This window comes from Parasteatoda tepidariorum, chromosome 3, assembly GCF_982258835.1.
Source record: "Parasteatoda tepidariorum strain Cologne lab strain chromosome 3, Ptep-v5.0, whole genome shotgun sequence".
NCBI classification, from domain to species: domain Eukaryota; kingdom Metazoa; phylum Arthropoda; class Arachnida; order Araneae; family Theridiidae; genus Parasteatoda; species Parasteatoda tepidariorum.
Genome location: NC_141757.1, coordinates 69,430,034 through 69,445,582, shown reverse-complemented (window position 1 = coordinate 69,445,582; position 15,549 = coordinate 69,430,034). Strand labels below are relative to the sequence as shown.

Genomic DNA, 15,549 nt, shown 5'->3' with positions numbered 1-15,549 from the left:
TTTTCGCATAAATGAACGTTACTTTTCAGAACGTTAATAAAAGAAAGCAAACTTTTATACAATTATTTATGTCCAAAAAGCCAAAAATTTAAATTTCCATTAGATTTAATAAAGTATACTTGTTATTTTTTCTCTCCGAGGAGCAGTTTTGTTATTTTTAATTGTTTTTTTCCTTCTATTAATATTCATATTTTAGGGCAATTCCATATGTGACGGAATGACATTTTGACTTGCAAAATAACAATTAATTGAAGTTTCTATGTATCTAATTTCAAATAAAAAAAATTTTTTCTCATGCATATCATTACTATTGGCATAATGCGCTTCATAAACTAAAAAAGCAGGATTTTCTATCTTTTTTACTTTTAAATTTACGAACTTTTTATTTGCGTGACGGAATGACATTTTGGCAACCAAGCTTTTGGCATGCCGCTTAGAACTGGTAGTTTCTGCGAATTTTGCAGCTATTATTTTTCTGAACTATTTTATACTTTTAGTATAATGTGTAAGCAATGTAAAATGTGAATTTGGAAAATTAACCTCAGGTTGGCTAGCAGTTATTAGCATCTATTTGCTGTGACAGAATGACCGTGGCTGAATGACAAAAAGTTTACTAGAAGAAAGCCTTCATTTAAAAAATGTTATTAATATGTAAATGATAAACAGAATGTAACAGATAAACAGGATTAATATTTATGTAAGAATTAGTAAAAATTTCAACATTTTGAAAATTAGGTTGTCTCTGAAGAAATTTTATATCTAACTTGCCAATGTCACATCTTACCTTCGTTCTCAGGAAATTTATGCATTATTAAGACATGTGACGGAATGACGTAAAAGAAGTTACTTTTATTTTATATATTAAACTTAAAATGTTTAAATTTTGTTCTATATGCATATTTTTATCAAAATATTGCAAAAGAAAGATACATTTCTTTTATTTTAAAAGTATTTTTCAAGAAAACAATTTGAGCACAAATGTGAACAATTCACTTGTCAGCCATGTGATTACTTTAGAATGCTGCCAGATTCAAAAATTTTAAAATTATCAAAAATGAAACGGCAATATGTAGACTTTGGCTATTTTTGAATATATTTTTAAATATATTTATAATATATTTATATTTATTCCGTGGAATTGCCCTTTATTGTAATTCGACTCTTATTTAGGTACCTATTTTCTAAGATCTATACCTTTTTATATTTGTACAAATATGAAAAGGTATACATTTAGAATTGGAGCATAGATAGGACTGGGCGATAAATCGATGTATCGCGAAATATCGATTTAACGCATATATCGGTAGGCCGATGCAGTGACTTTCGTTTTAAGTGATGCATCAGAAATTTGATTTAAACAGCCGGAATAAGGCTACAATCGCGGCAAGTCATTTTGCAATTGTTGTGCATTTTATTTTGTCAGAAATAATTGTCAGGTTCTTTGTAAATTATTTTCAGTCGGATTTACCATCAGATATACCATTTTTTTTTCTGTCTGGGTTTAACGATTCCTATCAATTATTTTTAGTAGACCTACGGTTACTTTGCGATTGCTGCACAATCGCTGTTATCTTAAATTTTCGTTCTGAACTCAATAGATCAATGAAACGAAAATGTAAATAAAATAAAAAAAGATTTTCATTGATTTTTTTCCATTATTGTTTTTCATTTTAAGCGATACAATTTAATAGGGGTATTTCATATTTAACTTTGTTATAAAAAGTTCGTTTTTTTAAAATCTATTAAATGTTGGTAAGTATAATAATTTAATTATTGTTAAACCAATAAATGTCCAATCGTTTTTAACTATAAAAAAATTACAACAAAGCTTACATTTATTTAGTTTTCTTTTATTTTTGAGAAAATTAAAACGAAGTTTGAAAAATTTGGCTATTAGTTAAAAAAAGAAAAGAAAAAAACAAATAACTTTTTTTTAATTAAATAAAGAGTTTAGTAATGTTTTGTCGCTTTTTTAATAATTTGACATTAATACTTAATTTTTTTTTTATTAAAATTCTTTCAATATTTGTTTGTTTTATAATTTGTTAGATAGTCAGTATCATTTTTAAACAAATAAATCTTTAGTCGATTTTATTTTCAAAAAAAATAATAATAAATAAGTATTTCTTAAGTACAGAATTTGACTATTAGTTAATACTACCTTTTATTATTTTAAATAATTAAATAAAAAAGGTCTAATGATGCTTCAAAAGCATGGTTTTTTTTCCAACAAATAATTTAAAAAAAATGTTTTTTTCTAAAGTGAACATTTCTTTGGTTTGTCTTCCACTTTCGTTTTTTTTTTTTTTTTTTTTAATTTTCATTGCATGTATGTAAAATATTTTGTTACAGTATTTATTTTTAAAACAATAAATCTAAAATTATTTTTAATTCAAGAAAAATGAAATGAAGCTTGGGGTCATAGTAGAATATGTTTAGAATTAATATTTTCTTTCGTAATAAATTTATTCCTTTTTATTAATTTTTGATTGATTGAAAGATTTCCCATAGGTAATTTTTGAACATATGCTAAATCGCTATACATCACTTTAACGCGATGTCTAACTGACGATGTATCACAATTTAAAATTTCTGACACCACCCAATCCTAGTCATAGTATTTTTCAATTAAGGTATAATTTTAGTTATTTGGCTACTATTTTTGATAGATTTTTGTTCCTGTTCAGGCAACTATTTTCATGCTTGAGGCTACTAAAAGCAACTATTTTGGCTCATTTTTTACTGTGGCAACCCTGCACTAAATTAATTATAAAAATCTTATTCAAACACAATTTTGAAAAAGGATTCTAATAATTTTTTTTCCGAGCAAGCAAATTAATAGTACTTGTTTAAATAAAAATTTTATAAAAAGGGGTAAATAAAACTTTTAAAAAATTCTAAGAACAAATTCTTTTGTTGATTCTGATTTATTTTTAGAATCTTCTTTCCTCAGAGTATTGAAATTATTTATGGTGAAGAATTATTCAGTTTTATTTTATAATTTTTATTAATTTGTACTGTTTTTTGTTCCAACTGAAGAAATATCCTGCAAAATTGGAAATTACATTATTATTATGAATGAATGAACCTAGTAATAAAGTAATTACGAGGTCATTGTTTATATAAAAGGTTTAAAGTTAGGATCTGGTTAGATATGCTCCTTAGTAATAATGTTTTGTGCTAATTTACGTAATTTTGGTTTATGCATGTTAGATGTTTGGCTACTTATGTACGTTTATGCATTTTAGGTAGAAAGATCAGAGAGACGAGGAGCTGAACTGGATTACATAAAAAAATTCTACAGAGATTGGCTTCTAGATGATTGTAGTAAATGTGAATTACACAGTAAATCTACATCTCCATTTCTAACTTTGCATCCAACCTATCCAGAATTACTCAAAAGTAAAGAATTATTGTTTTATATTGCAATGAAAATATAAATTGTCCGTAAAAGAAATTTTTTCAACAAAAGATGAAACTACTGGAATGATTATTTGAACTTTAAAAAAAAAAAAATTTCTTTAGTTTAAAAAAATTTCTTTTTGCTATTCTTTTTTGTTAATTTGCTTTCAGAATAATATTTCTACACCAAGTACTGTTTTCTTTTGCTAAGGCTTTCAAGCTTGACCTATCATTTAATTTTATATTAATCCTCAATACAATCTTTTATATCAATTAAAAACGGTATTCTAATACCTGAAAAGGATTTTTTATTTATTTTTTTTGCACAATTAATTCTTAAGTATGAAATTTCTTACTAGAATGCAAACTTCTGCATGTACAAGTATATTATGGCTCTTCAGACAAAAAAATATATGTATATATAATAAATGTCCTTATAACACTCCAGAATTTTTTAGTTTTTAGAAAATTTATTTCTGGTACATCCATTCTTTTTCTTACTTGGTGCAGTATATGTGTATCGAGTTGGTGTCTATTGTTTTTAGCAAAACATTAAGCTATAAAATTATTTCTGGTAATAAGTCGGTGTTGAAAATTTTTTTTTTTTTTTCAAAATTGCAGATTTTATGTTTAACATATATACCTAATTGGCTTATTAAAAAATTGATAAGAATGAAAAAGGAGTTTAAGAAAAGCCAAGTGTAGTATTTATATCTACAAAGAAAAAGTATATTTCTAAATCTTTCTTGACTATTGCCATTTAATAAGTTTTCTAATGAATAAATTGTAAGATTCGTGATTAAAACAAGCTTTTTCTTGGGTCTATTATTTTCAAAATGTGCATTTTTTTATTGCATAAATTAGATATTTTTTATGAATAATTTAGATTAATCTCTCTTATCTTTTGTAAACCTTGATTTTAATTTAATTCTGAAAAAAAAGGAATTTTTCATTTAATCTAAAAATAATTTCATAGAATAAATAATTTCATTTTAATATTTTATAATAATAATGAAGAAAATTTTCCAGTTTTCATGTAATAAAAATGTATGTATTTTGGTTTAAAAGTATTTTTCAGCTTCATAAGGGAAAAAATATATGTTTTCATTATTGTATTTCTTTTCTTGTTAAAAAAAAAACTTTAAACTTTTTCACTTATAAATTTTAGTACAGTTTTTTCATCTGTACAAATATCACCATTTCTAAAAGTTTTAAATGTTCTTTGAAAATGTAATTGATTGCAACATTTAAATTGCATGCTAGATTACATATTATTTTGTGTGTTTATTACATTTATATAATCAATATTTTATTTTATTTTTTTTTTTCAGAACATGGTATTCCTGATGAAAATGAATTTAAAGTTAAAAGCACTTTAATAAAGGATAATTTAGTCTGTATCCTTTTTTTAATGCCACTACACCCTTTTCTTTAATTGGTAAAATATGGTAACTTTAATACAAAAATGTATAAATTATGGAAAAAAATTTCATAAACATGAACAAAGGGCATTTATATGAAATCATGTTTAAAAAATTGCATTATTTATTGTATTCTTGCATTATTTCATTATTCTAGTTACTATATTATTTTAAAATTCTAGCTCTACATTATTTCTAGCTATATTATTTTATTTTGATGTTCTTATCATTTAACCTTTAGAATATAAGACAGTTTCTTGCTTTACTTTCTTAACTCAATGTAGTTGTTCAATTTTTCTGCCCGTCAAGTTCAAGCAAACCTCAGCTTTCAAAAAAATTACCAGGTAATTTATGTTCATGGTAAAACTTTTTTTTGCTGAATTGTGAATATTTTATGACATGTATAATTTGAAGTTACAAATTTTTTCTCAAAATAAATAGCTTGATTTATCGAACTGTTATGAGGCAGCTGTCGCAATGTGACATAAGTTTTTGGCTTTCATATTATGAAGAATAATGTTGTAATAGTGTCGAAACATCTAATAACTTTCTTTTTTTAAACATGTAAGGAAGAACCTCATTTGGACAAAAGCCGAGGAAAAGTGATGAAATTGTTTTTCGATTATGAGGGCGTCTTTCACTGCAAATTTATTCCTGAAAGCTAAACTATCAATAAGCAACTTTACTTGGAGATCCTTAAACGACTATAAGATGCAAGCAGACAAAAACGACCTGAAAAATGAGCTACAAACAATTGGTTTCTTGACACCACAGTGCTCCCCATATCGTGCTTTGATCATGAAAAAGTACCTTCCCAGACATCGCATTACCACTCTAGAACACCCTCCTTATTCTCTCGACCTAGCATCAGCGGATTTTTACCCGTTTCCACGGCTGAAAATAAAATTTAAAAGGACACCATTTTGTGGATTCTGATGAGGTGATTGTAAATGAGATGAAGAAACTCAAGGACCTTTCAAAAAATGGATTCCAGGAGTGTTTCAAGCAGTTATATGTTCACTGGGAGAAGTGTGAGGATGCAGTAGGAAAGTACTTTGAAGGCTAATAATATAAAATTATTGTTTAATTTTTTAATAATTTGTAATTGACCTATTCCAGGAACTTTTTGACTCTACTACATATGATCATATGTTGGGTAATCATGTGTATATTATTAAATTTTTTAATTGTAAAAATACTGTAACCAAGATAGTAAATGTCATATTATATAATTATTTGTTATCAAAAGTTGTAAGCAATATTTTAATAGTTTTATATTATCAAGGAAAATGGTTCCTTCAAAATTATTATTTTTCTTTTTTATCTTTTATTTGAAGTTATTTTCTTACAGAAAATTATGACAAGCTAAAATTGTTCACAAAAATAAAATCTCGCTAAAATTTTTGTTCAAAAATGAGTATTAAGTTAAAAATCCCAAATTAATCTCTACCTTCACAAACTATTTTAAATAGTTTGAAAATGTTGCTTTGTCACCGGGGAATTTATTATTTTCTCTCTAGTTTAAGAAGGCAGTAATAAATAAAAACTTACGAATAGAGCAGAAAAGCATCACACATTAAATGTAAAAGTTTTTCTAAATTAGTTTTATTTATCAACCCTTGTCTTCTCGATTTTTGGTATGACATATGAATTTTCTTATTGTGGAAATGTCTTATTTCAACATTCCTAATTGTTATTTTAGAAGCTATTGCAAATCGAATTATCTTTCTTTATCTGTAAACACTTATCTCACTAAACTGCTACTAAAAATAGTCTACCTTTGGCCTCTGTTATTAGAAACTTGATTTAGCGTGCTGTTAGAAGTATAGTGTGATTGTGAGTAAATATATCAAAAAAGTGTAAGATATATAGGTTAACTTGAATTATGTTTGTATTTAGTGTATAGCTCATTTTTTAATTGTATGAAACTTTCTTTAGAAACAGACACAATTCAAGTTTGTGTATAGATTTTACAGTTTGATACATTTTTAAGTGGAAAGAAATTTTGAATCACCCAGTTTTTTTATAAGCAAAAAGAAAAATATAATAAACATTACTTTTCTTTTAAAACATGCTACAATTTCCTGTTATTCAACTTTTATAATATTATGTATTTTTTTAATGTGAAACCAATTCTCAATCTATTGCTCACAAACTTTTGAGGCTAGTTTTTTTTTTGCTGAAATTAATTTAAAATGTTAAATTTTATTATCTTACTGTGAAGATTATTAATGTCATGAAAGTGCATCAATTTTCTTGTTAAATATATGTTATGTGCATAATTTTTTCATGCCTATTTCTTTCCTTTTTTTTTCAAGCGGAAATGACCATTGGGAAGTTAAAAGCTCTTGTGAAGCGATTATTCAAAGTACCTTCTCTTGAAGTTAAGTTATCCATTATATCTAATGATGTAAGTTTTTCTGCCTTTTTAAATAATTACCTTTTAGATTTCACTTAAAATTTGTGTAGAAATAGTTTATTTTTTTCAAGTTACGTGCTTTTATCATATTAATGTTTTAAAATATTAAAATGTTTTTTTGTATAGTATTTCTCTTTTGAACTAACTATGAAAGTAAAAAGGAAAAACATATACTGTTTCAAGAATTTATTTACCAAAACAGATATGTTACATTCACATTCCATACACATATACACATTCACTCTCCATTAAGTTCTTCTATAATCACTGGCAAAGGCTCTCTCTCATTGTTGATTTCTTTAAAAAAAAATCCACACTTTGGAAAATAATTTTTCAGTGTTGTTCACTTGCATCATTATTCCAAGCACAGGAAACCAATCTCCTAGCTTCAAGCATATCACTCTAAATAGAAAAGTTGTTCTTAATATGGTTTATTGTTCTCTAGACTATGCTTCTGTGATAATATTGCTTGAGGCACTTTATGAAGCCCTGATCCATCAGCAGCTGCCTCATTGTTGTGTTTGTCTAAAACTGAAAGTTTATTGCCAACTAGGCACAGTACATTTATCCACAAAGGGATAACTTTTTAATTTTTAGCATGAAATGTTCTATCTAATTTCCTCACAAAGATTTCAAGATCTCAAGATTTATACTCTAAAAAAAAAAAACGTTTTCAAATTTTTGAAACAACAGGGATTTTGATAATCTCCAGTCACAATAGAAGCCAATTTTTTGGTACCGGATGCATTGCCTCTGACTAGGAATGTTCAGCACACTTTGCTCATTTTGCCTCCTGAGCAATCTTTGAACATCATTAAGAATACATTTTAAAAACAAAAACCCAATTTCAGAACTTCTTTCTTAAAGTGTTTTTAAAGCAAATTGGCTAGGGTTTCGTTAATTCACTCTTCACATACTTCATTAGAGACATTTATAGCTCCAGTGTAGACTAAAAAATGATGCTATGTCTAGTTATAAACTTTTCAAGACACCCAGAGCTTGCATTAAAATTCCCAATCTTCATCAAAGCTGCAAAATTCTTTGCTTTATCAAGTAGAAAAATCCTGCTTATGGAAACTGCATTATTCGAATTCCTATGTTGTTGGAACCATTTAAACACAGCTGATTTCACCTCTGAAAAGGTACACTTTTTCATTCTTTTTGAATGAGGGCTCATGCATTCATGGCAGTTTTAGAAAGGTTTCTTTATATTTTAAAATTGTTGAACGAGTGTTTGATGGAATTTTAATGTTAAATCTTTTTTTTTTTATGTTCATTTTTTGAGTTCTTTCCACATCATTAATTTGATTAACTTTTCTCTAAACTCAGAATTTTTAATTATCACTTCCATGTGTCTAACTCCTGGTGAATGATTTTAGGCTGCAAACGATGAACCTAACCCCCCCTTTTTCATTCAGAGACTCAGTAGTTGTTGTTCAAGACAATTCTAAAGAGTAAAATATGCCGAAAGAAAAATATTAAAAAAAACTACACTCAAGGAATGATATCTTATTCTTTGTAAAGCTATATTTAGCTTTATTCTACGATTTGAAAATTTATACAATGAACAACAAGTGCACCCATCACACTTAACAAATACAAAATATTTTCATGTGCGGATGGGGATTTCTTTATATATATATATATGTATGTAACATAAAAAGCTTCAACTAATCTTTTTATGTTATTCTTTTATCTAAATCCTTTTCTTAATATATTATTTGAAACTAAATGCTCTTCCTCACACTTTAATATTTTACACTTTAATATTATTGTTTTTTAATCTTTTTTTGGCTTCAAGTATACATTTTAACGTTTTTCCCTTTACAAACTCCTGAGAAAGACCTTTTCCCTTGACCTATTTAATAGACCGATTATAATTATTAATATTTCCCTTATTCCCTAAAACAAAACATTTTTACGGATTTATTTTGCAAGATTCTCCCTAACTTTTCATTGAGTAGCTCTTCGATTTTGTGTCATTTCGATGGTAGCTCTTCATGAATGTGTCTTAATAAATAATAATTATGTATACCCTGGTGCCTGAAACCTGCCTATTGCAACCTCTTGGTGACGTTCTGATATATATATATATATATATATATATATATATATATATATATATACATATACACATACACACACATATATATATACATATACACATACACACACACACACATATATATATACATATACACATACACACATATATATATATATACGTATATACTTATACTTCTTTAATATGTTATTATCATATTACATCTTATTAATACCTTCTCACAATTCTAATACTTAAGTGGGTTTTAAGTGTGAACTGTATTTACTATGTTTATATTTTCATCATTTACTACCTTCATACCTGTTTCATATGTTACCATTATATGACTGGAGAGCTGTGAGATAATTTTAAATCTTGTACGGGCGCCATACCTTAATATCCCCTACTGTGTCCTAATTAGATTTAAATTGTTGATGAAAATTTATGATTTTTTTTTTCTTTTTTACTTTTGGTGATAAAGTCATTCTTTTATAGGATCCATCTCAAAGAACTGATTTGAATAATAATTTGAGACAGATATCCTTCTACTCTATTTCTGATAAAGATAAAATTGCTGTTGAATGGTGAAATTATATGTAAGTAAACATGCTTAAAAATTTTGATAGTTGTGCTACTTATTTTATTTTTAACAGATGTTTATGTATGGTGTAACTTGAATAACAAAAAGTGTCTTCAGAAATAATGATTGATTTGCGAACAACATAAAAGATACAAGCTGATGGCATTGTCATGCCATCATAGAAATTTTCATATTTAATAACTTTTTAATTTTCTTTATTTTATAAAATTTATATTCATTTTAATTTTTCTCAGTACCTTTTTTAGATAGATAAATTAGCTAATTAGTTTTAATTCAATTTCATGGAAATCAAATGTTCCTTTTCTTTCTCAATAAATATAATGGTTAATTTTTAATTGAATTGAATCACGTAATAAATTATTATTCACGGTTATTTAAATAAGTATCCAAATATTTTTAAACTTCCTTTCTTAAAATTAATTTTATTTTTGCGTAAAAATATATTGTTTCAGTTACCAGACTACATTGAATACTAATTGTCATTTTCGCAGTTGATGTGTATGCCAAATTGTTTACATTTAACTTTAGATTATGCGGTTTTGGCTTTATTTTTGGCTGTGTTATTTCTCTATAAATCGCTAGTAATTGATCTCTTTCCAAGCATCAGTTATAGAATAAACATACACTTTGTGTTTGATAATGACGGCTGCAGCACTAGGCAGTATTGGCGTTCCATGGCCCCTCAGTCAAAAAAAATAATATTTTTTAAAAATTCATATTTAGAAATTTGCAGAATTAAAAAAAAAATTCTGGAAAGGTATGAGTAAAAGTTTTTATTTTAAATAGAGCCATTTTACGACACAAATTGCTTCTTACATCTTACCAAGTACACACACCCACACAAAGCACATTTTTTAAGATCTGCAGATCCCCATTAAAGAGAAGATAGTTCGAAGAAAAAAATTTCTACAAATTTCACAACCATCAAACTGAGGCCCCATGGGACTGCAAGTCCCCCAGCTCCTTAGCCGCTGTTATCAAAGGAAAAGTGTATTGCAAACTCTTAACTGACGCTTAGATGCATGAAAAAAATCCATTGCTGAGGATTTATCGTAAAATAACACTGCCAAAAATAAAACTGAACTGGTATTATCTAGTGTTAAATTTAAATAATTTGGTATACTCTTTAAACACCAAAACAATCATTAGAATTTAATCTAGCCCTGTAACCGGAATATTAAAAATAGATTTTCATACTTAGTTAAATAACCTTGGAAAATAATTAATTATGCATAATAACTGAATAATATGTTAACTGTTACATTTATTGGGAAAGGAAAAAGATGAAATTATTTGCATTTTATGAAATTAAATGAAAATTAATTAACTAATTTAATCTATTCAAAAAAGGATTGAGAAATAATAATTTTATACATTTTTTAAAATAAAGAAGTTAAAAAATTAGGAAATATGTAATGCCTATAATGGCATGGCAGGCACCTAAATATTAAATATTCATTAAATGTCTTTAAAAATGTTCTTCTTTTTTATACATATGTACAGTGCGTTAAAAAGAAACAGACCACCCTAAACAACTTTTGATCCAATGATCGGACCTTTACATTCTGGGACTCAATCTTAATGGTTCAAGAGGGTCACGTCAAATATGCTAATTAATTAGTGCAGACGATATTTTAAGTTACGAAATTAGACACAGAAACGTACTTTCTCCATATAAACATACCTTTTTTCCAACAGATATAGATTTCTGTTCCTCAAAATATTGGGTAGTCGCAATCTGAAAAATTTAGTCCCAATAAATTAACTAACAGAGCAGTCGAAAGTTTAAACCCCTTAACGTTAATTTCATGTTTTGCCTATTTCGTTATTTCTCTTCTTTTTTCGATAGATTCGGATTTTCGACCCTTAAAATATAGGAGTAACCGCAATCTGGAAAATATAGTCTCCATAGTTTTGGTCCAGCAAGCAATCCAAAGTTTGGACCCTTTACTGTTAAAGAGTTTGCTTCAAACGTTCTCAAGATATGGCAAAATAATCGAAAAATAGAATTTACATTAAGGGGTTCAAACTTTGGACCACTCTCCTGACCAAACTATTAGGACCTTATTTCTTAGATTGCAGCTACCCCCTATATTTTAGGAGTCAAAAATCCAAAGCTGTAAAAAAAGGGCATGTTCAGAGAAATTATGTTTTTGTGTCTGATTTCGTAACTTAAAATATCGTCTGTAATAATAAATTAGCATATTTGAGGTAATCTCCTGAACCATTGAGATTGAGTCTTAGAACGTGAAGATCCAGTCATTACATCAGAAGTTATTTAAAGTGATCTGTTTTTTTTTGGCTCACTGTATGTTTTTATACCTGTGCACAGATTCTAGATTAATCTATACATAATAATAAAAGCAGCTGTGTGTGTGTGTGTGTCTGTAATCACAATATATCGCCCCAGAAGCCTCGCCCAGGCACGAAACTCGGCACATAATTGTGTTTTGACATAATGAAGAAGTATTTTTTTTCTTTTTTAAAAATTTGGATTAGTTATTTAGTTATCAGTCATTTTGTAAGTCTATGCTTTTCGTCTGCTTTTTCGTCTTCAAAGAGCCATATTCAAAAAACTATTAAAAAATGCATATACTTTTCCCCACTCTTATAAATGTCTGCTAATGCGAACCTTACAATTGAAATATTAATTTTCGACAACTTAAACCAATGATATACGAAGGAATTAATAATTTAATTGTAAAGTTCGCATTAGTTTACATTTATTAAAGTGGAGAAAAGTTTAACTTTTGTATTAAAAATGTGGCAACATATTCGATACGTAAATAGAACGCTTCGCTTTGATATATTTGTCGCTGTTCATAATTGTTATAATAAGTTTTTCTTCTTCTTTCCACACTCTATTTTTTTTTTTCTTAAGCGAAGACGATAATTTTTGTAGCGATATTGTAGTACTTTATACAACTAAAAATTCTTTTCACAACACTTTAAAAATATTTACTTTATTTTCTTTATATATACAGAGAACAGTCGGCAAAGAATTCGATTAGGTTGAAAAACATTTTGCTAAAAAGGAACGAATTCCAAAAGAAAAAATAAGCAACTTAAAGAATAAAAATGCTGATGCCAGCCAATTTTTTGAAAGTTAACTTAGAAATAACAAACCAAACGATGTTAAATAACAAACCAAACGATGTTAACAAAATGACGTAGAAAGCGCAACTAGATCAAAATTATACAAGCACAACTAGATCAAATTATAATACCTGAGTGCTTGACGTAACAGATATAGAAATAGAATTTGATACTATAAAAAAATTATATAGAAATAGAAATTGATACCATAAAAAATTTATTCGTTTTCGTGTTCTTTTCATGTATTTAGCATTTTAGTTTTTTTTTTCTTAAGCGTTGTAGCTATATAATTTCAAACATCCTCAAGAGCTATAACACATCTGCAGCAGAACTGGATATGAAGACAAAATTGCAGGACAGGAACACTTTAAATGTCCACTAATCTTCAGATTTCCTGCTACGTTTTAAAAAACTTTATTTGTGAAAACCTTCAGCGTGGCGGACAGCTGGCCGCCTTAGGCGGCTAGTATTAAATAATTAGATCAATGAAGTTAGATAAAAATAAATATGTACACTGAACAAATTATAATATGTCACACTTGAGTAACTTTTTCCCTAGAAATTAGATCTTTATATGCCTAAATGCATTTTTTTTTATATTTTTGATAACCTATCTAATGCATACAAAACAGTTAATGTGATTGATAATTAAGTTAAAAAAAAAAAAAACTTTTTCCTGCTCGCAACAATGATAATGGCATTCAACACTAATGAGTCCCATCGTCATGATGAGTATCATTATGAAACAGAAAACTCACTGCATCTTGACACTAAAGACTTTTTTTCTTTTTGTGGTGTATTTATTGTAAAACAATACAGTTCTTTGGAAAATACTCTTATTGTTTATTAAAATTAAAATGAATTTTGATTTTCTTATTCACAATAATATTAAAATATGAATTTAATTAATAATGCCAGGAATTTTTCATTTTTTTGAAAGTAAACTTCTGAACACTGAAATGATTATTAGTTTACATTAGTCATTATTGTTATTTTTTATTATTTTCAGATGCTTTGCTGCAGAAAAGAAAAGTGCTATTGCTATTTTAAGTTGTTTCTTATGTAAATATTATTTTAATAAATAATGCTTTTTACAACCTTGTTTCCTTTTTTTCAAACTTCAAACTATTCACACAGCTTTTAATTTTTCTTCATCTTATATATATTTTAGATTGTTATATATAAAGTAAATATACTACAAATGCCTTCATATTATTATTCTAATATTTTTTAGCTCATAAAGTTATTAATTGTATTTCGTGTTTTATAGCCTAAAAGTTTTCACTTAGTAACTAACATTAGGAGTTATTTTATGTTAAGTTTGTATTTAATTGATTCTTGGCGCGAGAACTTAAATATTTCACCAATAGTGTTAATGTAGATCATTCACATATTGCTAATAAAAATATTTTATTAAATGTTAAATCTTTTTTTATAGCAATTTCTACTAAATCTTTTCAAAAATACAATTCTAGAAGTTTATAAACAGAAATACAATTGTACCTAATAAAGCAGCTTATTCACTACACTTGGTACTAGTTGATTTAGTACCCAAATTATCATATTTTTTGTCCTTACTTTGATTTAAATACTGGACAAAGTTATCCCTTTTTTGCTTAAAATTTAACCTTGTCTTCAAACTTTTATCTGTGTTTTCTTAAAAGAAATGTTTTTTTTTTTTTTTAATCTTGTTAAGATTATTATTTATTTTGAGTAACTATTAAAGCATCCATAAATATTTTCTTCTTAATCTTTACTACTTTATCTATATTTGACTTTGGATTTTAAATTACATCTTTACTAGTTAGTCTCAACTCCAAGGGAATAAAAATTTGCATCATTTGAAATAACTTTCATAAGCAGAATGTAAAAAATCACCAAGCATAAAAGTTAATGAAGAATTAAATCTATCATGATCCAAAAACATTCTTTTAACAACATATCTTATTTGGTTTTTTGCTTTGTGGATTATGGCTCCAATCTGACCTGTGCTTATTGGGCTGGCTCAGGTTCAAAAAATTCCTTCTTGGATTAGGATTAAAACTCTTCCGACTTAAGCCTCTGTAGTCTATAGTATACCACATGGCCATTGGGCTTAATGTATGCCGAAAGAATGTAAATTTCTAAGGATTTGTGCAATATTTTATAGATACAAGGTATTTTTATAAGAACAAAAATGTAAAAAAATATATGAAAACAACTTTAAAAAGAAGGTACTGAATCTGAAATTAACGAGAAAATTTAGAACTCCTTAGGGTGATGGTAGCTTTTGTTTCATCATATTAATAATTTTAAAAAGAATGAAAGATTCTGGTGAAGATAAAGCTACTTTTGACTCTATCATTCATTAAAAAAAATAAACTCAACTTTAGAATTTGGGAAATGATTTTCAAAGGTTGAGAATCCATTTGTTATGAATTTTTGTTTAAGTTTTGCACCTATCTTCGTTGAAACAAAAGATATTTCAAGAAAAGAAAAAAAAAGCAGTACATTTCCGGATTGGAATTTTAAGAGATGGATGGCTATGACTTATACCTTCTGATTATTCACGTTCATGATTCTCGTG

At 26.9% G+C, this 15,549-nt stretch overlaps 1 protein-coding gene across 6 annotated transcripts in view; it reads left to right on the top strand.

Moving 5' to 3' along the window:
• The window catches only part of Tbce (Tubulin-binding cofactor E), a 30,870-nt gene extending 16,790 nt beyond the window's left edge, over positions 1-14,080 (top strand). For 5 of the 6 annotated variants that reach the window (XM_087159505.1, XM_087159500.1, XM_087159502.1 and 2 more), the window contains exons 10-15: positions 3,249-3,402; positions 4,734-4,799; positions 5,108-5,167; positions 7,142-7,233; positions 9,782-9,882; positions 13,993-14,080. In XM_087159505.1, coding sequence (XP_087015631.1) covers positions 3,249-3,402; positions 4,734-4,799; positions 5,108-5,167; positions 7,142-7,233; positions 9,782-9,874 — 465 coding nt within the window. In that variant the 3' untranslated portion in view covers positions 9,875-9,882; positions 13,993-14,080. Of the gene's footprint in view, positions 1-3,248; positions 3,403-4,733; positions 4,800-5,107; positions 5,168-7,141; positions 7,234-9,781; positions 9,887-13,992 lie in introns of all 6 variants that reach the window. The other variant, XM_087159501.1, reaches the window with a different exon arrangement.
• Positions 14,081-15,549: the final 1,469 nt, after the last annotated feature.